The 26,366-nt window shown below is 36.8% G+C and overlaps 1 protein-coding gene across 1 annotated transcript in view; it reads right to left on the reverse strand.

The window, feature by feature from the left end:
* Positions 1-13,578: 13,578 nt before the first annotated feature.
* Positions 13,579-26,366, reverse strand: part of LMLN (leishmanolysin like peptidase) — a 66,845-nt gene continuing 54,057 nt past the window's right edge. The window contains exons 15-17 of the mRNA XM_074214720.1: positions 22,863-22,993; positions 20,800-21,010; positions 13,579-14,183 (exon numbers count right to left, since the gene is read on the reverse strand). Of these exons, the coding sequence (XP_074070821.1) occupies positions 14,083-14,183; positions 20,800-21,010; positions 22,863-22,993 (443 nt within the window). The 3' untranslated portion in view covers positions 13,579-14,082. The remainder of the gene's footprint in view (positions 14,184-20,799; positions 21,011-22,862; positions 22,994-26,366) is intronic.

The raw sequence follows: 26,366 nt of genomic DNA on the forward strand, positions 1-26,366 counted from the left end.
AAATGAGCTAATTATAGCAATAGGATGGGACAACTAAAATTATTAGTTTTAATGTTGTTTTAAAATCATATTAAAAAGTAAATACAAATTAGAATAGTCAAAGATAATCTAGGCCCATGTTAAAAGTAATATAAAGTAATTAATATAACATAATCTTAGGATAGGAATAAAAAAAGGAGATCCTATAACCACCCATCACCTGAGTTTCCCCTCTACTACTCTGAGTTACTAGTAATGAGGTTGGCCTCACCTCCCGGGGAAATGTGAATCTGGCATAGATGAACATCTCCCCCACTACTAGTTCAATGTGTAGGTACCACAGGTATCTCCTATCATAACATAGCACCCTCATAACTAAGGTTGCTACAGAAATCATCATTTGATATTTAATTTAAAATTATTTTGGGGGTGGGGGATGAGGAGAGAGTAATTTTGCATTTTAAAAGCAAAGTGGAAAAACCAAGCATGGTCAGAAGCACTAAAGCCATAACCATGAAACTTCAGGCTCCAGGGAGGATGGAGACAGATTTTTAAAAGCTATGTAAAACACAACTCAGGGAGAATGGGCAGGATGCGGCAGGTGTCCTGAAATAATCAGATTTGGGTGATTTGACCATTCCTAGCAGTTAAGGCCTCTTTTATATGCATTCCCCTTTTAAGAAAAAGCTTTGCTATTTTATTATGAGGAAGTATAGAAAGGATGCTGGGTGGTCCAATGGTTAGAGTGCTCACCTTTCTGAGTTCAAATCCAGCTTCAAACCCTTGGCTGTGTGATCTTGAATAGATCATTTAATCCTGTTTGCCTCAGTTTCCACATCTGTAAAATGAGGGAGAGAAAAAATTGACAAACCAAGAAAATCCCAAAAGGGCTTAGAAAGAGTTGGACACAATTGAAAAATGACACAAGGAAGGACCATGGGACTAAAGTGAGGCTTTAGGTGAATAAAATCCAATAATGGAAATATTTTTTCCTTTAATAAGTTTATTTTAAATGTTCATTTTTTTAAAATGTTGAATTCTGAATGATCTCCCTCCCACCAGTCCCTCCCCACCACCCATAGAGAAGGCAAGCAATATAGCAATGATTCCACATAGGTTGTGTTGCACAAAAAAAAAATGCAAAAAAAATTTAAAAAGTGAAAAACACTTTTACTTCAATTTGTACTCAGAGTTCATCAGTTCTCTCTTGGAAAGTGGATGGCATTTTTCATCTTTAGTCTTTATTGCTGGCATCAATTTCTTTCTAGCATCTCAAGGCACACAAGCCTCTCATATACACAAACCTAGGTTTAATCTTCAGAGAGGGTGATAACCTCAAGATGAGGGTTTCATCTTGTACTTGATTGCTTGAGTCATGTATTCTACTAAGAGAGCTTTGGTCATTGGCCACATCCAAAAGAACATTCCAGGTTCTACCCTTGGCTATTATGGAGAAGACAGAGGACCAAGAAGTATAGGTGTCCCTGCCAACAGAGAACTGTAGTATCACAGATCCTTGAGATGAAGTGATGAAGCAGAACACTATTAAGAGTCTAATATGATGAGGAGTCTAGTTCCTGGAAAAAAGTAATTGATATTGGGCATAAGGGGAAGAACACTAATGGAATACCATAAGACTGGACCGTTATAATTTACCTAATGTTTAAAATTTTTTTCTTTGTCAATAATGGATTGAAGAGTTTTGAAGTGGAGGGAAGAAAGACTTGGAAAGGTAAGAGGGGAAGAGATTTTGAACAGTTTTAAAAACCAGAGGATTTTGTATCTGATTCTGAAGGTGGAAAGACAGCATCTACAAAAGCCCTCTGTCCTGGGCTTGCATTTGTGATTCATTCTAGTCACCTTATTTTAGGGAGGAGGTTGACTTAATATTGAAATGTTTTTATTTTTCTGAGGAGAGAGGGAGAAGTTAGCAAAAGTATTGTTAAAAAAACTACAGAAAAGAAAAAGTCATTGAAACATATCTTTAAATGTACAGAAAGGAAAAAAAAGTTCAGATAATAAAAAGACAAGCAGGACAGCTTTGAAAGTAATAGGTTGAATTTATTCTGTCTATAAAACAAAAAAGCAAAATGATACAGAATAGAGATTTATGTTTTCATGTATAATTCTCATCTATATTTCTCTGTACATGGAAATACTAATTTTGACAATTTTATTTGGTGTTTTAAGTTCAGTTTTAAAATCTAATTTAGAAAATGCTTTTTAGATTTAACTGGATTATATTTATAGTAGTTTTTACAAAAGTATATGATTAGGGGGCAGCTAGGTGGCACAGTGGATAGAACACCAGCTCTCGAGTCAGGAGGACCTGAGTGTAAATCTGGTCTTAGATATTTAATAATTAGTTATGTGGCCTTGGGCAAATCACTTAACTCCATTGCTTTGCAAAAACACAATAACAACAAAAGTATATGATTGGGGATTAAGGACCAAAATATTTGCTAGACATATTCTTGCAAAATGGAACCCAAATACTGTGTAAAAAACACTGCATTTTGTGTAAGCCAAATGCCAAAATTGTTACAACTAATGAAAGACATATTAAGACATTTTCAAAATACTGTGATTTTATCCTATTCACACTTTGTCTGTCATATGAAGTTAACTTTCCATGTAAGTGAAACTGAAAATTTACCTGACTTTGCAGACAAGTTTGTATGCTAATCCCCAAAAAGAACTGAAAGGGCTGTAAAAAAAAAAATATTAAGAATAAAAAAACCAGGAATAGATGGATGGTTGTCAAATTTTAAAATTAATTTTTTTCAAGAAATCTTAATTAAATCTTAATTAAAGGGGCAGCTAGGTGGCGTGGTTGATAGAGCACCAGCCCTGGAGTCAGGAGTACCTGGGTTCAAATTCAGCCTCAGACACTTAATAATGACCTAGCTGTGTGGCCTTGGGCAAACCACTTAACCATATTTGCCTTGCAAAAAACCTCAAAAAAAAAAACTTAATTAAGAAGCTTTGGGATTATCCACTGGCATTTTATTGGGAAAATTTTTAACAGTATTCATGGCATGTACCAGAGGAAATGGTAATAAAGGCAATTGTTTACTTTTGTATTGAGTACTCTATCAACAAGCAGTTATTAGGCACCCACCAAATTCCAAGCCCTGTATTCCTGATGAAAAAGATTAAACATAATTGGGAAACATTTCATGGGCATATCATGAAAAGACACCATGCAGATAATATAACTTTAAATTTTGTCCTTTACTATAAAATGTATATGACTTTCTATGGCTTTGTGGTAGAGATTTCTTTTGAAACTTGGGTAAAAATGGAAACATATTCCAGGTAATTCATGTACAACCAGAAGAGTAGAAATATTAAATGTATCATTTTCAGATCATAATGCAATAAAATTACATAGAAACAGATTAAAAATTGTAATGAGTAAGTCAGAGAGTAAATCATAAAAATAATCAATAATTTCAATCAATAATTTCATGAAGAGAATGACAACAATGAGATAACATTCCAAAATTTAAGGGATGCAACTAAAGGAATACTTAGGGTCTAAACATTTACATCAATAAAATGAACAAAATGATGAATTTAGAAGGAATTGAAAATCCTGAAAAATCAAAGGAGAGAGTAATAAAATTAAAAGTAAAAAAAACCTAGGAGCTGGTTTTATGAAATAGAACCCCAATAAAATATACAAACAATTCGTTAATTTGATTTTAAAAATTACTAATATTAAAAATGAAAAGGGAGGGGCAGCTAGATGGATAGTGGATAGAGCACCGGCCTTGGAGTCAGGAGTATGTGAGTTCAAATCTGACCTCAGACACTTAATAATTACCTAAAAAAAAATTGAAAAGGGTGAATTCAGTACCAATGAAGATGAAATAGAAGCAATTATTAGGAGCTATGCTCAATTAATCTAACAATGGTAAGTAAAACAGACGAATATTTACAAAATATAAATCTTCCAGATTAACAGAAGAGGAAATAGAATACTTAAATAATCCATTATTGTTTTTGTTTTGTTTTATTTTCTTGCGAGGCAATGGGGTTAAGTGACTTGCCCAGGGTCACATAGTAATTGTCTGGAGCTGCATTTGAACTCAGGTCCTCCTGACTCCAGGGCCGGTGTTCTATCCACTGCGCCACCTAGCTGTCCCTTAAAGAATGGATTCTTAGATTCTTAGAAAAAGAAATTGAAGAAGCCATCAATGACTCTCCCCAAGAAAAAAATCAGAACTTGATCTCTACCAAACATTTAAAGAACAATTAATTCCAATACTATTGGAATAATAGGCAAAAAAAAAGTCCTTCAAAATTCCTTTTCTGACATAAATATTTTTCTGAAACCTAAACCAGTAAGAGCAAAAACAGACAAAGAAAACTATGGACCAATTTCCCTAATGAATATTGATTCACAAATCTTAGATTAAAATAATAGCAAGGCAAGTCTTAATGGAGGATTGGTTTAATATTAGGAAAACTATCGGCATAATTGACTATGTCAATAACAAAACCAACAGAAATCATCTCAATAAATGCAGAATAAACTTTTGACAAAATAGAACAGATATCCCTATTTAAAAAAACCTCCATTAGAAAGCAAAGGAATAAATGGAGTTTTCCTTAAAATAAAAAGTAGTATCTATCTAAAACCATCAACAGCGTATAAGTTAGAAGCCTTGCTAATAGGATCAGGGGTGAAGCAAGGATGTCACAATTAGCTAATATTGTGCTAGAAATAGTGCTGGCTATAAAAATTAGAAGAAAAATTAAAGGATTTAGAATAGGCACTGAGGAAACAAAACTATTACTCTTTGCCAATGATATGATAATATATTTAGAAAAATCCCATAGAATCATCTAAAGAAATGGTTGAAATAATTAATTTTAGCAAAGAAGCAGAATATAAGATAAAGGCCACATAAAACATCAGTATTTCTATATATTGCCAACAAAGTCCAGCAGCAAGAAACAGAAAGGTAAAATCCCATTTAAAATAATTGTAAACAATACATAACACTTGGTAGTCTGGTGGCCAAGACAAACCAGGACAAAATGAACAAAATTATGAAACACTTTTCATACAACTAGTCAGATCTGAACTGGAAAAATATTGTTCATAATTAGGCTAAGCCAATATAATCAAAATTCAGTGCCATATCAATCAAACTTACCAAAATTATTTTTTATAGCTTAGAAAAAAATAACAAAATTGGGGCAGTTAGGTGGTGCAGTGGATAGAGAACCAACCAGCCTGGGAGTCAAGAAGACATAAGTTCAAATGCAGCCTCATATTCTTAATTATTACCTAGCTATGTGACTTTGTGCAAGTCACTTAACCCCATTGCTTTGCAAAAACTAAAAAAAAAAACCCAAGGAAAATAATGGAAAAAATATGAAAGAAGATGACCTTGGCTAGTCATATTAGATTGCAAACTGTATTGCATTCAAAACAATCTCTTTCTGGCTAAGAAATAAGAGAGGTGGATCAGTGGAATAGATTAGGAACACAATATACAATAGTAAATTAGCATAATCTTCTGTTTGATCAACCCCAAAATCTAAGCTCTTGGAACAAGAACTACTATTTGACAAAAGCTTCTGGAAAAACAGTAAAACAATTAGTCATAAACTAGACATAGACCAATATCTTGTATTGTATATCAAGGTAAGGTCAAAATGAGTACATGATCTGGACATAAATGGCAATGCCATAAGCAAATTAGAAGAGCATGGAATAGTTTACCTGGTCAGATCTATGGATTATGGAAGAAATGGACCAAATAAGATGGAGAGCAATACAAGATATAAAATGGCTAATTTTGATTATATTAAATTAAAAGTCTTTTGCACAATGTAGCCAAGATTAAAAAGAAAGGAGAAAATTGGGGGGGAGAGGATTTTACAGCAAATGTCTCTGATAAAGGTTATTTTTCAGACAAAAAATATCAATAGTGACTAAAGAAATGCAAATTGAAAATCTGAGATCCTACTCATATTCATCAGACTGGAAAAGGAAAATGATATATGTTGGAGGGGAATATAGGAAGACTGGGATCTTAATGCACTATTGGAATTGATTCTACCATTAAAGAGAGTAATTTGGAACTCTGCCCAAAGGGCTATAAATATGTGCATACTTTTGATACCACTGAGATTTAAATTAAAAAAAAAGGAAAAGGACCTCTTTATACAAAAAAAAATTGATTAGAGAAATGCAAATTAAAACAGCTATGAGGTATCACCTCATACCTATCAGATTGGCTAAGATGACAAAAAAGGAAAATGATCAATGATGGAGAGGTTGTGGGAGGACTGTGACATTGATGCATTGCTGGTGGAGTTGGGAAAGGATCCAACCGTCCTGTGAAGCAATGTGAAACTATGCCCAAAGAGCAATAAAACTGTTCATACCCTTTGATCCAGCAATTCCAATTCAAGGCCTATATCCAGAAGAAATCATAAAAAAATGGGTAAAGTCCTATATGTTCCAAAATATTCGTAGCAATTTTGCGAATTGGAAAATGAGGGGACATACCCATTAATTGGGGAATAATTTGAACAAGTTATGGCATGTGAATATTATGGAATACTATTGTTCTAAAGGAAAACACGAATGATTGGACTCTTGAGAAGCATGGAATGACTCACGGGATCTGATGCTGAATGAAAGGAGTTGAATCAAGAACAATGTACATGTTAACATCAACATTGTGAGATGATCAACCCTGATGGAGGCAGCTGTTCTCAGCAGTTCAGAGAGCTAGGACAACCCTATTAGACCAGCTATGGACAATGCTATCCCCATCCAGAGGAAGGAAAAACAAAACAAACAAAACCCTACATAATATGAATACTACATTCACTTTTTAAATAATTTCCCTTATGTACTTCTTTCCCTTAATCCTAATTCTTCATACCGAAAATGACTAATGTGTATGTATAATAGTAGCCTGTTTGCTGTTGAAGGGAAGGAGGTGGGAGAGAGGGTGGAAGGAAATTTTGTAACTTAAGATGAATGGATGGATGAATGTTGAAAAACTTTTGTAACATGTGTTTGGAAAAATGTCAATTAAAATATTTATAGTAGCTCTTTATGGGGTGGCAAAGAACTTAGAAATTGAGGGAATGACTATCAATTGGGGAAATGGCTGAACAAGTTATGGTAAATGATTGTGATGTAATATTGTTGTGCTATTAGGGATGATTGTGCTATAAAGAAAGATGCTTTCAGAAAAGCATGGACTTACATGAATTGATGCAGAATGAAGACAGAACCAGGAGAACATTGTACACAGTAATAGGATGATCAACTGTGAATTACTTTTTTCAGAAATAAAATGATCTAAGACTTATGATGAAAAAATGCTCTCCATTTCTAGATAAAGAACTGATAGTTTGAATGTGTACTATTTTTCACTTTTTGTTTTGTTTTAGCTCCCCCCACAACATAATTAACTAATATGTGATGTTTTGAAGATGACACATGTATAATCTCTAAAATTGTTTGCCTTCTCAGGAAGCAGGAAGAAAATTTGGAACTCAAAATTTTCTTTTACATGTAGTCATGTAATTGGAAAAAATAAGATTTTTTTTTACTTTTTCTGTAAAAACAGATTTTTTGCTTTAATTAAATTTCTCTGAAGAATAGTATTCATCTTTAATGTTGTCCACTTCTCATTTATAAATTGTAAAAACAGATTTTGCTTTAATTAAATTTCTCTGAGGAATAATGTCTATTTCTCATTTATAAAAGCATAATACCTTCTCACTTGGAAGCTGTGTTCAACTTGGACCTCCAATGGGGTTCCTACTCTCACCGGTTTCTAGGATCCCTTCTAGTTCATACTCCTGAAACTACAACCCATGAAACTCCCACTACTGAGTTTTAACAATCAGTAGCCACAATTAGGTCAAAGCAAAGGCCTTTACTAAAATGACATAGTAATAAACGTAGCTATAAAACATTCTCCCTATAAACATGGAGCATCATCATAGCATCTATGGATAAAATAGTGGGTGCTGGGGAACAAATGTGGGAAACACATGTGATCAAGAGAATTCATACCTCTAGTACTGTAAGACCCTCAAGCCCTCACACTTCTTACTAGGAGTAGCATCTCTGTGGGGCACCTGAAACTCTTGTTCTACACAGCTCATTTCTAAATGTCAGCCTTTTCCAGTACCCAAGGTTCCAGTCCTTGAAGCTCTTTTTCTGCCCTCAACTGTCTTCCCCTTACTAGATGTGGTGTCTCCTATTAGACAAGTCTAATTATCTCTTTCCTCAATGGGGGAACAAATGGTGGGGATACTGCTCCCTGCTTTGAACTTCAAACTTTCTCCAGGGTCTGACCAATTTAACTTTTGAAAGGCTCTCAGGAGTGAAATCAATCTTTTCCTAGCCAATGATCAGTTGTCCTAATGGATCAGGGAAAAAAAATCTTTTTAAATTGTATAAAGGGATAATAGGATATTTATACTTTCTTACTTTTTTATTTAAAAGGGTGGGGGATAGAGGGAGAGAGAGAAAATTCCTCAATTACAAAAAAGGATATTTTAGCTTTTCAGATTGTGTTGAAGTTGAAGATAACATGCATCATCTTCTCTTTTAGTATTGATTTTGTACTTTGTAATAACCAAAGAACCAATAGCATTTAGACAGCTAATCTGAAATGACAATGATAGTGGTTCCCATTTTTTTAAAGATATAATTTCAATTTTTCTGTTGTTCAATGCTAATGAACTCCAGTAGCCTGTTACTATCTTTTAATAACAACTACTCACAGTAGGGAGTGGTGAGTCTTTGCTTTCCTCACAAAGTAAAATAAATGTTGACTTAGTTTGGAGGAGCTTATTAAATTTTTCACATTTTCCCCTACTCTTCTATATTAGTGCAGAAACTAATTAATCTGCAATGGTAATATTTTGACTTATACAGATTTGCCATTCTACAAATGAAAATCATAGGGTCTTAGAGTTAGCTCTTAAAAGTTGAAAAAATTAAAGCTGAGAAGTAAACTTGTTCAAAGTCATTAAAAGGAAGAATCATTCTTTCATGAAGGTGAACAGTCCATGTGTATTTCCATGAAGGTGCTGAACAGTCCATGTGTATTTAAAGTTACACAAATATCTATAGGTCAACCAGAAAGTTCTATGTAAATACATATGTTAGCAAAATGAAATATATTTATGACTCCTGGATGAGAATACTTGGATACACATTTTATTCAATAACACAGTGTCCAGGACAGAATCAGGGACGTGTGTCTCATAGAATTAATTTCATTTCAACAAATATGCTAGAGACAAGATGATTCATTTTATCAGATACAATGGTGAAATTCCAAGATAACTTTTTGCTGAGAATATCTGAACACAGAAGTCCATTACTGGAACAATCATATCTTAGAACCAATTTAAATATTACTAAATATACAAGGCAAAGCCCTATGTATGCTCACCTTTAAAAAAAAATCACCTTCCATAGCTGTGAAATTTGGCCTAGCTTGGCAAGAAAATCAGAAAAAATGTTCATAATCCAAGTGATTCAGCAATAGATGGGATTCCAGCAATTGTATCTAGTACTGTATCCAGTAATTGCATTCCAGTATTGCATCCCAAATACATTTTCTCCTCTTAGAACACAGGATGCCTTAAATTTTATTGACAGGAAAATCAAATAATTACACAAGAACAGACAATTTAAAAGCCATAGTCTAAACATATAAAGGGCAGTGTGAACATACCTGTACAACAAAATAACATCATCTTTACTCTTACATCTTTGCTATATTGTTGCCTAACAACCACTAGTTTTCTTAAATTGCATTATCAACAGTTTTTGTATTTTGATATTAACATAATTTAACACCCAAGGCCATGGTCAGACTTCCAAATCAAAAGGTATTTTGAATTCCTGCCATTTTCACCTACCACATAAGACTTTCCCATTAATGGCAGAAAAATGTGCTTGAAAAGTGAACACCAAGTACTTTGGGTTCCATTCTCTTCTTATACTCCTGCTTAAAAGGGGAAAAAAAATCAGGCCCAAAGTCAGACCATCAGTTATATATGATTTATTTTTATTTAAAGTCTGAGGAGCCAGTTCTCCAGCCCAGAGCACAAAGAATTCTGAGGAGAACTTTATAGCATTTCAGTGGGCAAGTCACCTTCTATTGAAGCAGAAGAGTGAAAAACAGTAGTGGGGTAATGCTGGATGAAACTATCCCAGGCCCATTTCACAACACAGTTGGGAATGACAGTGGACAGTCCCTATGAAATCAGCAGGAGAACCCAGATCACTGACACTTTAGCTTATGGTTTAGGAATGTTCTAGAACCATTCCTTGTGGTGTAAGCATTGCTTGCATTTGTATTCCTTATCCAGATTTTTTAAACAAATGATGAGGCTTAGGAAATACAAGATGCAAGTTACTTTCTAATTTATTTTTATTATGTCAATGTTACAGATACATTTTATCCACAAATATCTTAAATTTACAGTTTCCAATAGTTAGCCCTTAAATCTTTGATGTTTTTAAAAAAAGCAAACATAAGTTAGAATAATTTACCCCAAATGTAATTACCCCCAAAAAAGTAAACAATCTTGTTGAAGGTAAGTCTGTTACCTCTTCAAAACAATCCTTGGTCTGTACAACAATCTTCATTAAAATGCTGACATTTTTCTGCATTGTCAGAAAGGACTTGGCACGAAAGGCTAGTACATCTCAAGCAATGGGGTCCGCAGCACCTCTACAGGAAGCACATACTCTTCCTCCTGCTCAGTTGCTAATAATCTTCCTTCTTCCCATTCCATTTCTAAGAACATCATGATTGAAAGAACAGCGCTATAAAACCAACAGCGTGCTTTACCAAACACAGCATGCAATTCCAGAAATGGGATGCAGAACCATTCCTGTTCTGTGGATGCTTCAAAGTTGTAAGGTACATGAGGAAGCTGGATTATGAAAAGAACAGATGACTCATTCATATTTACCAGCGTGTTTGTGTGTGTGTGTGTGTGTGTGTGTGTGTGTGTGTGTGTGTGTGTGTGTGTGTTTGTGTGTGTTCTCAATATTCACAGGGTTAATTTTGAACATTCCAATTGTGAAATATCCTGGTGAATCTTATTTTTTCCTCTAAAATTATTTTGAAAAGGATCAAAAATTCCTTTGTTATAACTTTTAAACAAAGAAGTCCAGTTGGTAGCTAAAAATAAATGTTTATGTGTATGTTTTGTGACATAGAGATAATTCTATCTGGGCAGCAGAGGGAATTATGTTCAAATTTTCTATCTAAAAATCTATCCAAAAAATGAAATGGTGCCTTCTGAGGTAGTGAATTCTCTGTCATCAGAAATATTCAAGCAGCAGTGGGGATAACCACCTGAAAGAGATGTTAATAGTGGAATTTCTGCCCTGGGAAGGGGGTTGGACTAGATGACCTTTAAAGATTCTTTCTATACCTGTTTGTTTCTCCAAAATTCAACTCAAGTCTGTTTCCTGAAATGGCTTTTATTTCCTATGAATTCTGTTCTTTAAAACCTGAGACATTTTTTTACCTCATACTTTGAATGATTTAGAAGTTAACAGGAGTAAAATGAATCTACGACTGCATGGAAAACTGAGGTAGTCAGTTTCACAAGGATATTTCCCTTCCTGAGTCAGAGAGCAGTTCAATTCATCCTTTGCTGCTCTCTCCTCTTCTCCCCCTTTTCATTACGGCAGCAACCTTCTCATCCGACTTGCTATTTCCATAGTAACTTGGTTTTGTCTTTTCTAATATGAAACAACCTACCATGTTTTCCATAGGAGCTGAGTCATTTATAATTTTTCTAACTTTGAGAATTTCTAGCCCCCAAAGGAAATATTCTCACAAACCTGAACTGAAATATCAGGTTATTAAAACCATTCTTTATTTCATTGCTACTACTCCAGCAGATGAAGAAATGTTTCTTAAAACATCCCTAGAAAAAGCTATAGGGTTAATCAGTCCGCTAAACACAGTTGCCACATCTTCTACAATTAGCAGAACACAATGCAAAGTGATAACCACTTTTCAAGCTATTGTCTGACAAGAGGAAAACACCAATACAGCTCATTATTTATGAAGTCAAGATGCTCTACCCCAAGCTTATCAAGGTTCATATTTGTGCAGAGACAACACTAGGTTACCAGATTGCAAATGTAATAAATATACATAGAAGTAAAAATGTCAGCTATATTATCAAGAAAGCAGTTAGTGCAAATATAATTATATTAAGAAAAATAAACTAAGATATCTTTCAAGTATAAAAGCACCATGCTCTGAAACAATGCTCCCAAAATCTTTTACTGTACAACAGTCAGAAGAGAACAATACCTACCCTTGTGAGTCTAATATATTTTTAATTATAAAATTTTGGCGAAATTGTGTTGTCCAGTTCAAGTGATTCCTGAATCACTATAGATAATTGACTTCAGTCAATTCTCAGTCATTTTCTTTTAAAAATAGATAAGTAAAGCTTCCTTGTGTACTGACCTCCCTGAAGTGCATGTGCCTATCGGGGTAGACTAAAAACTTAGCTTGTGTGCTTCCTAAACACTGCCCTTGTACTGGTCTGTCATTTGCAGCAGAGTCCCAACAAGAACGCGTTATGGTGTTCCACACCTGGGTCAAGGCTGCTGGGAAATTCAGCACCAGAGACTAGGATCTTCCTGATAGCAGCAACTGAGGGGGTGGCCACCCCAGCCTTGCAAAGAGTAAGGGAAACTTTACAGCAAAGGGTCTGGGGAGGAGAGATTCATGTTGTCCCCCTTCCAACATGGGACACAAAAGAGCTTTCCTTCAACAGAGATATAAAAAAAATACGTTCTTTTTTTAGGCTGGTATCAGTTATTTCTGGGCATTAATATACAAATTAAGGACAAGCACTGCCCAGCTAAGGCTTATTGATGTAGCCTGCCAAAGCTATTTGTATGTCTGGACTACTTTTTTGTACTATATTATTAATAATTGGTCATATTCTCTCCCCAACCAGCAGTTAGGATACACATGTTCTCTGGGAAGTACAAGGGCTGCTTTGTGTTTGTATTGTGTTTGTATTCTTAATGTCTATCAAAACTCCCTTGCACATGTACTGAATAAACTGGATAGTTTCAGGACCCAGACTTGGAGTCCCCAACTGTCTCATAAGGACAGTCCTCAAAGAAATGCTCAAGGAGCTTTCCCTTTTCCTTGGAGATGTGATGCTAGGGAGAGACTCCTAATACCCACCTCATGTGGCAGACAACCCTAAGATGTCTTCCTGTCCATGGTCACTTGGGCCCACCTATGTAGTCCTCAGACAGATAGTCCCTTCCCTATCCCTGTCCCGAGTAGAGCTTTCTCCTTAACCCTGGCTGGCTTGGGCCACAATGGGAGCCTTCTGTTACTGTTAGGACAAGATCTATCAACATCCTTGCCTACAAAAGCTCTGGGTCTTCTCTTTCCTTAGCGCTGTGATTAGATATTAGATTCCAAAGGTTAAAAAGAAAAGTCAAAAAACCCTAAACTTCAGAACCTTTCATCAGGAGTACTGGATAAATGTAATTCAGTTCAGATATTAGTTTGAAAAAGGTAGGCATGATTAAGTCACAATGAAATTGTTTAAATAAAGCAATGAATGTCACCGAGTACAGTGATGGAAAGGATGATCCCATAAACAGCATGAAACTCAAAAGATCCATAAGTCAAATAAGAGTTCACAATTTTGAAAAAAAAGCTCACAGGATTCAAAAGAATTTAGGATTTTTCAACAACCTGCTGGTGGGTGACCAATCTACTGCTTCACTGGCAGCTGATCTTGTCCATGATTTCTGACAGCAAACTCTGAGGTATGTAATTGGTCTAATGATTCATTAGTCACCCCAAGGACATTTTCAGAGGGATGATCACTGGTCCTGAAACACGAATGGACTTGGCAACTGGTAAGATCCCTCTCCTTCTCAGTGCTTGGTTAATCATAGCTCTGGGGTGGAGAGAAGGTCCTCAAGCTTCAGCGTGTTTGGCAGGCTGTCCCCTGTCTACATTATGTGCTATGACCAAGGAGGACAACAGAGAAGAGGTTCATGGGGGATCCATCTTTTGACCACTAATGCAAAACACACAGAAGGAACCCAGCCAGAAGAGGAAACAGGTTCGCCAGCAGCAGCCAGAGTGTGACCACCAGACTGGAGGAGCAGGAGCAGAGATCTAGAATGCAAAATACGAGAGTCATACTGTATGGTTAGACAGATGTCTCACATATATTTGTACAATCACTTAAAATGATAAATCATTAAAAAACTATCTCATCGAGTTAATACCCAGAGTCAGGCCTCAGAAAAAGTGTGAAGGGAAACTTATTTTTCACCTTCCTTTTCTGTCCTTTGAATGACCAATCACCCTCATCTATTTTGGACATCATTCAAATGTCAACCAATCCACAAAAGACTGCTCCTTGATAACAGATTGCCTTCTAGAGGGTGTCTGAGGCCTAAAAACCTTGTGCAAAAGAAATTCTAAAGGAAATAACTTTCTAATACAGAAAATTAACAGAGTCAAGATGTATATTTAACAAAATAACTAGTCATAAAATTAAGGCACAAAAATCTACATTTTTATTTACTATTAATAAAGATCAAGAAGATATAAAAAAAGATTAATTTTAAAAGATTATGGCTAACTGGATATCTGGAAATTGACCCTACTTAAGAATATACTGGTTCAACTATTGTTCTATTAGAAACCAGGAGGGATGGGAATTCAGGGAAGCCTGGAGGGATTTGCATGAACTGATGCTGAGTGAGATGAGCAGAACCAGAAAAACACTGTACACCCTAACAGCAACATGGGGGTGATGTTCAACCTTGATGGACTTGCTCATTCCATCAGTGCAACAATCAGGGACAATTTGGGGCTCTCTGAAATGGAGAATACCATCTGTACCCAGAGAAAGAACTGTGGAATTTGAACAAAGACCAAGGACTATTACCTTTAATTTAGGAAAAAAAAACACCTGATACCTTATTATCTGATCTTGCTATCTCTTATACTTTGTTTCTCCCTTAAGGATATGATTTCTCTCTCATCACATTCAATTTGGATCAATGTATACCATTGTAAACAATGTGAAGACTAACAGACTGCCTTCTGTGGGGGGTGGGGGGAGGGAAGCAAGATTAGGGGGAAAATTGTAAAACTCAAAATAAATAAAATCTTTATAATTCAAAAAAAGAATATACTAGTTCAGGAGAACAACCATAAAACTATAATTAATTAAAAGAATACTGAAAATGGAAGGGACATGTTTAAGACTGATTCTAATGGAGAAAAAAATGTCACTCTCCAAATTAATTTATATGTTTACTGAAAAACCAATTTAATCAATTGAGGAATACAAAGAAACATGGAAAGATCTTTATGAAACAATACAAAGAAAAAATCAAAACCCAAAGAATGGAATATAAGCTAAATATAATCAGATAAGAACAAAAGTGGGAATAAATTCATAAAACTTAATGAAATTAATGGATAGAATAAACATTAATGCAGACTTGAAGTTGCTTTGACATTTTATACATTGAAATTAATTTAAATGTAACTTAAGTATCAATTTTTATTCCAAGAAAATATTCAATTTTAAAAATGAAATATCTCGAGCATCACAAAGGGTAGGTGGATATGGAGTATATAGTTATCTGAAAGAAGTATTAATTGATCTGGGCTAGGAGGAAACAAAGTAATAATTAAAACACTACTAGACACTGCCTGCAACCAGGGCTAGATAGGTCTAGAGGCACAGTGTCACAGGGTTTCAGGTCAGAAATGAAGGTGGCTTGATCATTAGAAATGACATTGAAAAAGGCATCTGCTTTACCTAATCCAGAAAGTGCCACTAGTCATTCCAGCTGATTGGCAGCTGAAACCTATCCTCCTCCATAGCCCCAGGGCCTCCCTCCCCTGGTTCTTTCGAGGTCATCCCCTAGTCCCTCCAGCTCCCTGCCTAGGAATCTGGGGATCATTACCTTTAGCTCTTCCTCCCTCTCACTGCCTACTAGATATCTAGTCTGCCACCAAGGGCTGTTCATTGTGCCTTCTCCTCAGCATATAGCTTGCCTATTGATGATTACCTGAAGCCAGTTTCTAGATCACTCCAAGCACTACCCTTGTTTAATCCACCACAGAAGTACATTTAAATTGGATGGTAAGAGAAGCTGGCTTTCTCTCTTCTTCACCCTAGCTTCACCCTGCAAGGATGGGGTGTCTATGTCATATGGCTCCATTAAGCCAATCCTTATATAAGGGTGGCCTTTCCCCCCCCTCACATTCATTCAGCATAGCCAGGTCTCCGGGCTATTTCCCCTTTCACTTTCCTTTTCCCTCAGGCACCTGGTCTGGTCCTTTGCAATTTAACCTGTCCTCAAACTGCTTACTGACTCTCCAGAAGGAGAAAAGCTTTAAATCTGTCAGCTTTGTAGGTTTGTAATCCTGAGCTTTTTTTTTTTCAGATTTTTCAAGGCAATGGGGTTAAGTGGCTTGCCCAAGGCCACACGGCTAGGTAATTATTAAGTGTCTGAGGCAGAATTTGAACTCAGGTACTCCTGACTCCAAGGCCAGTGCTCCATCCACCGTGCCACCTAGCCTCCCCAATCCTGAGCTGTTTTAAAACTAGAGCTATATGTGAATTCTTCAACCTTCAAGATCTCTCAATCTTAAATTGGTGACACCAATCCTTCAACAACATCTCCATGCTCATAAGCTACCACCCTCTTCCAGGTCTTCTTCACTTCTCTGCAACAACTGCTCTCATCAGTCTTTTTCCTTCCAGTCTTTCCCACCTTCAAACTTTTTCTCCAACTTCCAAACTGTTCCTGAAGCAGAGATCTGCCCAGGCAGTCCTGGTTCCCTCCTGCCTCACCAGGGACTTCTGAGTCTTTTGTAGGCTAGCTCCAGCCCCACTTACAGATGATAGCATTCTCCTTGTCGGCTTCAAGTTCTACCAGAGGCCACCCATCCTTCTCCGAAGCATTACCCTCTCTCTTCCACGCCTCTGCTGGAAAAAATCCTCACCTTCGCCTCTTCCGCAATGGGGACACCTTCCATTGGGCAGTCTGTGTCTTGATTCCTTGAATTATGAGTGTTTTGTCCTCTTTGAATCATCTCTTATGATTCAAACAACATGTCTGCCACCTTCATTCTCAACGGAAGGGAAATTTGTCGACTACAGGACCTGTTTCCCCATCCATTTTGTATCCTGGAGCCTTTGAGTAGTAGTAGGAACTTAATAAATACTCTGGGTGCAAAATGGATTTGTTTCTGAGAGTAAGAACAATTTTCTTTCTCCAATTAATCTAGTTTGCTCAAAGTGAAAAAAAGCATTGGATGTAAATTCAGAGGACTATTTTTCCAAACTTTGTTCCTCCTTCCTACTGAGAACCCAAGCCAGGGGAAAAAAAATCCCAAAACTCAGTGACCTAGGATTTTCAAAGAGGAGAAAAGAAAATCAAATCAGAATATGAAGTTAGGATGAGAAACCCCTGAATTCTGGTCTGAATCTACTCCTCAATTTGATGGTGTCTGCAGAGTAGATATCAAAAAAATTAGATCCTTATTTTTGCTTGTAGTTGAGAAACACAATAAGGATTTAACTTTAAGGTTATAACATCTTAAAAATCTACATACAATATATATAAGTTGCTCCAAGAAGTGTCAATCTTATGTGGGTACGTCTTTTTCTAGGTCTCTTTTCCTGTGAGAATGTATTTCCCACTCTTCCCCATCACAGCTAGTCATAACACAGTATTAGGGTAGGTATATATTTTTTAAAAAATGCTTATGTTAAAAATAGTGGTTTATGGGGTGTCTAGGTGGCACAGTGGATAGAGCACCGGCCCTGGAGTGAGTAGTATCTGAGTTCAAATCCAGCTTCAGACACTTAATAATTACCTAGCTGCACGGCCTTGGCAAGCCACTTAATCCCATTGAAGCCACTTAACCCCATTGCTTTGCAAAAACTAAAAAAAAAAATGCTTTAGATTCTATAATTTTATGTTCCATGCAGTTTGATAATTTTAAAGGTAGATGATAAGAAATTTTCTTTTAAGTAAAAGGTGTTTTGGGAGTACTTCTGTGGTTGAATTTTAGTCTCTGGGGGGTCAGGAGATCTTAATAGACTAGGCTTTCAAAGTCTTATCTATTTTCTAGACTCTTGGGTTCCAAGGTCAGTGAAAATAATTTAACAGAACAAAGAATGAGAATCTGGCAAAAAGATTTTCCACCTTTTTTTTTTGGTTTTTGCAAGGCAATGCAGTTAAGTGACCAGGGCCAGTGCTCTATCCACTGTACCATCTAGTTGCCCCCCCATCTATTTTTTTTTTTAGGTTTTTGGGTTTTTTTTGCAAGGCAATGAATGGGGTTAAAGTGGTTTGCCCAAGACCACATAGCTAATTATTAAGTGTCTGAGGCCGGATTTGAACTCAGGTCCTCCTGACTCCAGGGCCAGTGCTCTATCCACTGCGCCACCTAGCTGCCCCATCCCCCCATCTATTCTAAGAATTCTCAACACTACCTATCAGATTGGTTAATATTACAGAAAAGAAAAATGATCAGTGTTGGAAGGGATGTAAGAAAACTGGGACACTAAATCACTTTTGGTGGAGTTGTGAACTGATCTAACCATTCTGGTAAGCAATTTGGATCTATGCCCAAAGTGCTATAAAATTGGGCATACCCTTTGATTCAGCAATACCTCTGCTGTGTCCCAGAGAGATCATAAAAAAAGGGGAAAAGACCAACAGGTACAAATTTTTTTTTTTGTGGCAAAGAATTGTAAATTAAAAGGATGACCATCAATTGGGGAATGGATAAACAAGTTGTAGTATATGAATGTAATGGAATATTATTGTTTTATAATTAATGATAAGCAAAGAGATTTCAGAAAAACCTGGAAAGACTTACTTGAAATGATGCTGAGTGAAGTGAAAAGAACCAGAAGAATATTGTACCCAGTAACAGCAACACTGTTTGATGATCAACTATGATGGACTTAGCTCTTCTAAGCAATACAGCGATCAAAGACAATTCTAAAAGACTTGTGAAATGCCATCCACATCCAAAGAAAGAACTATGGAGTTTGAATATAGACCAAAGTACTTTTTTTTTTAATTTTAGAAAGGTTTTATTTATTTTGAGTTTTACAGTTTTTCCCCCAATTTTGTTTCCTTCCCCCCACCCCCCCACAGAAGGCAGTTTGCTAGTCTTTACATCATTCCCATAGTAGGTATTGCTCTAAGTTGAACGTGATGAGAGAAACCAAAATACTTTTTAAAAAGTGTTTTTTTTAACTCATTTCTTTCCTTTTGTTCTGATTCTTCTCTCACAACAAGCCAATATACAAAAATGTTTAATATGATTGTAAATAGATAACCTATATCAGGGTTGCTGCCTTGGGGAGGAGGAATAGAAGGGAGAGAGAAAAAGTTGTAACTCAAAATTACAAAAATGAATATTGGAGGCCAGCTAGGTAGTACAGTGGATAGAGCACTGGCCCTGGATTCAGCAGGACCTGAGTTCAAATATGACCTCAGACGCCATGACAAATGCAGATTTCTGAATCATACTGAATAATGTCCATATTTTTTAGCACAAAAGTTTTTGAAAGGTTCTGAAATAAGTCAAAATATGTTTTAATTTAAAAAAATTGACTTTAATTCAATTTGTTAGAAATTGAACTATCTCTACCATTCCTTTTAACCAAAGTCCTTTCAAATCAAGTCATTTAACCCCATTGCCTTGCACAAACAAAAAAAAATAATGAAAACTATCTTTACAAATAATTGGGGAAAAAATACTATTAAGAATTTTAAGTATGGGGTAGAGCCAAGATGTGTCTTAGGTTCTCTCTCATAAAACTTATAAGCTAAGGACTCTGACTAAATTTTCGAGAGACAGAACCCACAAAGGGACCAAGTGAGGCAGTTCTCCTACTCAAGGTAACCTGGAAAAGAGCAGAAAAGCTCTGCTCCCTGAGGTAGGAAGGGTGGCCCACCAGAGGGGCGGCCCACCAGAGCAAAAGAAGTCAGCCTCCTGGAGGCAGCCCCAGGGCACTGGGAGCACCAGCTCACAGCAGCAGGGGAGTTTCCTGAGCTACGCCCAGGGGAGCACCGGGCACAAAGTGGGGGAACAGCGGGGGACCTCTGCCAGAGCGAGCACTTGGAGCCCAGCCCTCAGGGCACACAGGGAGCAGCATGGTCTTTCTCCAGACCTGATGCAGGAAACAGAAGCAGGCAGAGCCTGTAAGCAGGAGCCCCCAGGGCATGAGCCCATTGAGCTGAGGGAGGGGAGTGAAGAGAGACTGCAGAGCTCTTCTGTCCTCTGCCTCTGGAACAGGACTCTGGGGCTCTGACCACATTCAAATCCTGATCCCAGTCTAGGCCCCACAATGGAACAGCAGGGCCCCCCACCTCGGCCCTGCAGGGCAGTGGGATTCGGGTGGCTTGCATGTCACATGGCTGGGTGATTGTTGGGTGTACGGGCTGGATGTGGGCTCGGGTGCTCATGGCTCCAGGGCTGGTGCTCCGTCCACTGTGCCACCTGGCCATACCTACAATTATTACTATTATTTTTTTTTAATTTTAATTTTTTTTCCTCTCCCCTTTATCGCTCAAGCAAGTCTATATTTATGGGGGGGAGGGGGTATTTCGTTTACTCTTAAACAAGAATATTTTATTAATGTAAAAAACATTATCTGTACAAAATGCGAATAAATATTAAAAAAAAGGATGGTTAAAAAAAAAGAATTTTAAGTATTTGATGGACACTCACTTACCCAGTGGCAAAGCCCTTGTGAGGTTGGAAATTGGAGGATCCGTTTCGGGAGGGCAAAATTCACAGAAGTCCCAACATGCTGGGCAGAGAAGATCCCCGTCGTGTATCCAGCCATCTATCTGAATGCTTACAGGAAGGACCTGCCCTGCACGGCTGCACAAATATGTGGTGTTCTGGACCCAAACTTTCAAGCCTTGGGGAGAACAAGAAACCTTAAAACAAAGGGGGAGGAACCTAGCTGAGTAACATTTTGGAGAATCAAGACATTCCACGAAAATAAACAGAAATCTTTTAAATTATCACACAACTTGCTCTGACAAGTCAACAAGCATGTATTAATAAACCCTTCTGTATATCAAGCTCTATGCTCCATGAACCAACTTGATTCAAGAGAGTTTGATGACAGATGTATTTCAAAGGCCCTTACTCTAAGGCAGAATTTTCCAAAGTACAGTACTAGGGAACCATAGTGGATACAGTCATGGATTTAGAGTCAGAAAGACTAGAGAATAGATCCTGCCTTGGATACATGTGTGGCTCTGTCACTTGACTCTTCAATCTCGATTTCCTTGCACAAGTTCAACAGGAAAAAATATTCCTGACAAAATATTTCACTCTTTAATATAACCAGCAGTTAATTTTTTTGAAAAAAGATAACCTCCAAACTTTTGAAAAGTACTAAAACAATCACTCTATTAACTATGCTCCAATTATTCTAGCTTGCTTTTTCTTATGCTTTTAAATCACAGAAATTTCTTATGCTCTTACAGGAAATCCCCAATTTACAAAACAATTGTATTTTAGAACTAATGCACTTGCATAAGTTTAGAATTCAGAATGCATTTTCCCATCAATGATATTATATGTTAGGGGCAGCTAGGTCAGGAGAACCTGAGTTCAAACCTGGCCTCAGACACTTAATAATTACCTACCTGTGTGACCTTGGCCAAGCCACTTAACCCTATCGCCTTGCAAAAACTAAAAAAACAAAAAAACAAACAAACAAAAAAAAAACAATAGCACTGTGACTGAAGTGGAAATGGCTCTGTACTTGGCAGAGTAAGGAAACCTGGGATCTTATTTTAGCTCCAGAAACTACTAGCCTTGGGACCATGGGAAATGAACTAACAAAACCAGATAATATCTACATTACCCTGCTTGAGAGAGTTTTGTAAACCTTAATATCCTATTTCAATATGAGCTGTTATAAATAAAATTCAAAGAAGTTTACCATCCAAGTCCTCTCCCAGCAACCTTGCATTTTTAAAGGTGTTATTAAGTTAGAGGATGGTTGAAGAATGATAATTTAAAATTTTATTATGGTGGCTCAGTTCTATATTCACATATGAAATAAGGAATGAAATGGTTCAATCTTTGCATTTCTAATTTTAAAGAAAAAAAGAATTGTATTTAACAATAATAGATACTGATTTTCTATAACATTTATTCTCCCATCTGTGTGGAGGAAGTCCCAGTGTAGAAATGCACTGATAAAGGTCAAGCACTCATCAGCAACCAGTCTTAGAATGGTACCTGAGGCACTAAAAGTTTAAATAACTATTCCATGTAACCCATATGGAACAGAGGCAAGACTCTTAAGTCTGTCCCTCTATGCAACAGGCCATGCTATCCCACAAGGGTTTTTTAAAGACTTTAAAAAACACTGAATGCAATTCATACTCAAGGGAAAGAAAAATACTCTCTTTCTTGGAAACAAAAATGAGCCTCCTAGCAAAAAAAAATAAAAGAAAAAAGGCCAACCAAACAAGTACTTCCATACAAAAAAATGGAATGAAAGGACTTATAAAAATAGTATATAAATGTAAATATCATAAAAAATAAATACATCCTCTGAAAATATTTTATTTTATTTTTTTTAGCTTTTGCAAGGCAATGGGGTTAAGTGGCTTGTCCAAGGCCACATGGCTAGGTAATTATTAAGTGTCTGAGGCCGGATTTGAACTCAGGTACTCCAGACTCCAAGGCCAGTGCTCTATCCACTGCGCCCCACCTAGCCACCCCTGAAAATATTTTATTAAAAAAACACTGACTCATGCAGTTTACCTGATAACATCCACTCCCCCAGTCAGGATAACTGAGCTTCTTTTCACATTTTTCCATGACAAATGCAGATTTCTGAATTAGACATACTGAATGAGGTCCATATTTTTCAGCACCAAAGTTTTTGAAAGGTTCTGAAATAAGTCAAAATATGTCTTAATTAAAAAAAATATTAACTTTAGTTCAATTTGTTACAAACTGAAGTATTTCTACTATTCCTTTTGACTAAAGACCTTTCAAATCAAGACCAGTTCTTCTTTTCTTTTTTTTTTAGGTTTTTTTTTTTTGTAAGGCATATGGGGTTAAGTGGCTTGCCCAAGGCCACACAGCTAGGTAATTAAGTGTCTGAGACCGGATTTGAACCCAGGTACTCCTGACTCCAGGGCCGGTGCTTTATCCACTGAGCCACCTAGCCGCCCCAAGACCAGTTCTTAAGGGACCCTTGAAAGGAATGCTCCAAGCATAAAAATACTATATACAAATTCAAACTGGGACTTCAGAATAGCTATTATCATGAACAGTTAGTTACCTATATCAAAACATAGAAAAGATGCTTCCTGATTGTTCTTCACCTGACCAGTCTTTTTTTTTTAAGTTTTTGCAAGGCAATTGGGATTAAGTGGCTTGTCCAAGGCCACACAGCTAGGTAATTATTAAGTGTCTGAGGCTGGATTTGAACTCAGGTACTCCTGACTCCAGGGCTGGTGCTCTATCCACTATGCCACCTAGCCACCCCAGAACAATACTCTTTTTAAAGTTAATTATTATTTGGCTACGTAAGAAACGTTAAGGTCATCTTCTATAACACTGGTAAACTTCCTTTAAATTCTGAGTTCAATTTTTGTCCCTCAAAATGAGATAAGACATTGGAAAATAAAATTTGGGGAAAAAAGGTAAAAGGAAGTAGATGAGTGATTCTTAGGTATATAAAATTCCTAATATGTAGAGGAGCTTATTATCTAAATGTACAAATGATAGAACAAGAAAATAAGTTGAAACAAAGAATACAGAACTTCCTGATCTCTGGAATTTTGAATACTGCATCTGGGAACCAAGGAAAGAATCACCTTCATGGGAGATCTTGGTATGGCAGCAACTAAGGAGCTCACACTGTTTGGACACAATGGAGTCTTCCAAGTTATCTGATGGGAACATTTCTGGGGTCTAGAGAAATGACATAACTATGCTTAAGAACTGGCAATTTAAATTTAATCCTTCTTCCTGAGATACTCAGTTATTTTAATTCATTCAAGCATCAGCCTACAGAGAAGGGCAAAGGTAGACTAAAATTTCTCTAATCAACTCACCAATTTTTTTGCAGAGGTGGGGGGCTATGGGTGTGGAACACTATAAATACCAGATTTCTTCAATTTGTTGGTTAGTTTTGCTGATCTGTTATTTCCTTTTTTAAAATTTTGTTATAAAAGATGGATCTTTGGAATGCAGGGAGAGAAGACTACATCAGCAAATGTAGGTGATGAAAAGATGTCATTAAAAATGTATTTCTAAAAAAAAGACATTAATCCCAGGGATATTTCTGTAACTTCTATTTCCACTGGAAAGAGCTAAGCAGCAATTCTCTCTGCTTAGGCTGTGCTCAATTTGCCACACAATTTCTGACCATGACTGAACACTTTATAAAACTGATGATTCCTTTTATTTTTTTTTATGAAGAGAAAGTTTTATTCGGAAATGGGCCCCAATCAATTACAGAGACTGAGGCAAAGGGAAAAGACCCCAAGGGTCACATATATTCTAATACAATCCCTCCCCCCACTGACCCATCCTCTTTCATGAGGAATGTGGTCTTCACAATCTAAATACCTAAACTAATCTCAGGAAAAAAGTATATAATTCAAACCAAAACAGGATTATCGCTTCAGCCCCAGGAACTGAATGGTCATGAGGACTCCAACAGATAATTACTTTTAAGTCCTAAGCAAGTCTATTTTGAATTTACAGAAGAAACCCCTATCCTGTAGAATCCCAGAAATGAAATGGAACCTCCAATTCCATCTGGTCCAATCATGAGCTGAAGTCTAGACTATGACTTCTTCCCTAAAAGGTCATTCAGCTTGAAGCCTTCCAGGGAGAGGAGCCCTCTTCTTAAAGACGCAGTTCTTCCACTTCTGCACAGTTCTGAATGTTTTCCTTTACGTCATGCTTCCTCTCCAAAGCTTCTACCCACTGCTTCTAGTTTTGGCCATGAGGACCCCAGCAGAACAAGAATAAACTAGCTTTCACAAAACAAAATTTTAAGTACTTGAAGGTGGTTATCATGCTGACCCCCTAAGTCTTCTGTTCTCGAGACTCTTTCAAAAGTACCCCAATCCTGGCTTTGCACTCATGTTACTGTCTTCGTCTTCCCACTCTCACCCAATTATTGATTGTTCAATCAATCAACAAGCATTTATTGCCAACTATATGGTAAGCTCTGTGCTTAGTCCTCAGAATACAAAGCAAAAGATACAACTGTCTGCCTTTGAAAAGCTCCTATTCTGGGAAGAGACAAGAAAATGTGTACAACTATAAGTATAAAGAGAATATTAATAATCAGTTATTTAGGGGGCGGCTAGGTGGCGTAGTGGATAAAGCACTGGCCTTGGAGTCAGGAATACCTGGGTTCAAATCCAGTCTCAGACATTTAATAATTACCTAGCTGTGTGGCCTTGGGCAAGCCACTTTAACCCCGTTTGCCTTGCAAAAATCTAAAAAAAAAAATCAATTAATTAACTTTATCCAGAGAGAATGTATTTTTAAAAAAGGTTTTTGTGTAATGTATACCAATACAGAGAATGCTCAGATGGACTAGGGGATTATCCCTTTCCTAGTGCTGGTCACTAAGCTTTCATTAATGCAGTTTAAGATCCAGTCAGCTTTTGTATTTCTTTTTTTTTTGGTGAGGTAATGGGGTTAAGTGACTTGCCCAAGGTCATGTAGTCACTAACAATTGTCTGAGGCCATATTTGAACCCAAGGCCCCCTGACTCCAGGGCTGGCATTCTGTCCACTGTGTCACCTAGCTGCCCCCAGCTTTTGTATCAGTGCCCTGTGAATTTGCGGGTCACTTAAGCCCTGCAGAGAGTGCTGACATTCATTATTTGTTGTCCAGCCATACTTGCGCTATGTGTTCATGCAAAATTTGTTCATTTTAACACAAGTACAGAACTTAACATTTATCCTTATTCAACTATCTTATTTGATTCAGGTTATAATTCTAGCCTGCCAAGATTATTCTATTTTGTTCCCCAAAAAACCTTTTGATATATTTTCAATATTAATAGAAAACTTCCTAACAAACTTTTTTCCTTGGGGGGGGGGGGGGAAGATGAGTTGCTTTCTTTATCATAGGTCCACCAAAGAAGCTGCTTCAATATTTTCCCCACAGTTGCTATTACTAACTGTATTTCCCTCCACTCTATTCCTTCCCACTCTCATTTATTCTATTCTCTCTCCTTTCACCCTGTCCCTGTTTAAAAGTGTGTTATATATCTGAGTACCCTCTTCC

This window comes from Macrotis lagotis, chromosome 1, assembly GCF_037893015.1.
Source record: "Macrotis lagotis isolate mMagLag1 chromosome 1, bilby.v1.9.chrom.fasta, whole genome shotgun sequence".
Lineage (NCBI taxonomy): Eukaryota > Metazoa > Chordata > Mammalia > Peramelemorphia > Peramelidae > Macrotis > Macrotis lagotis.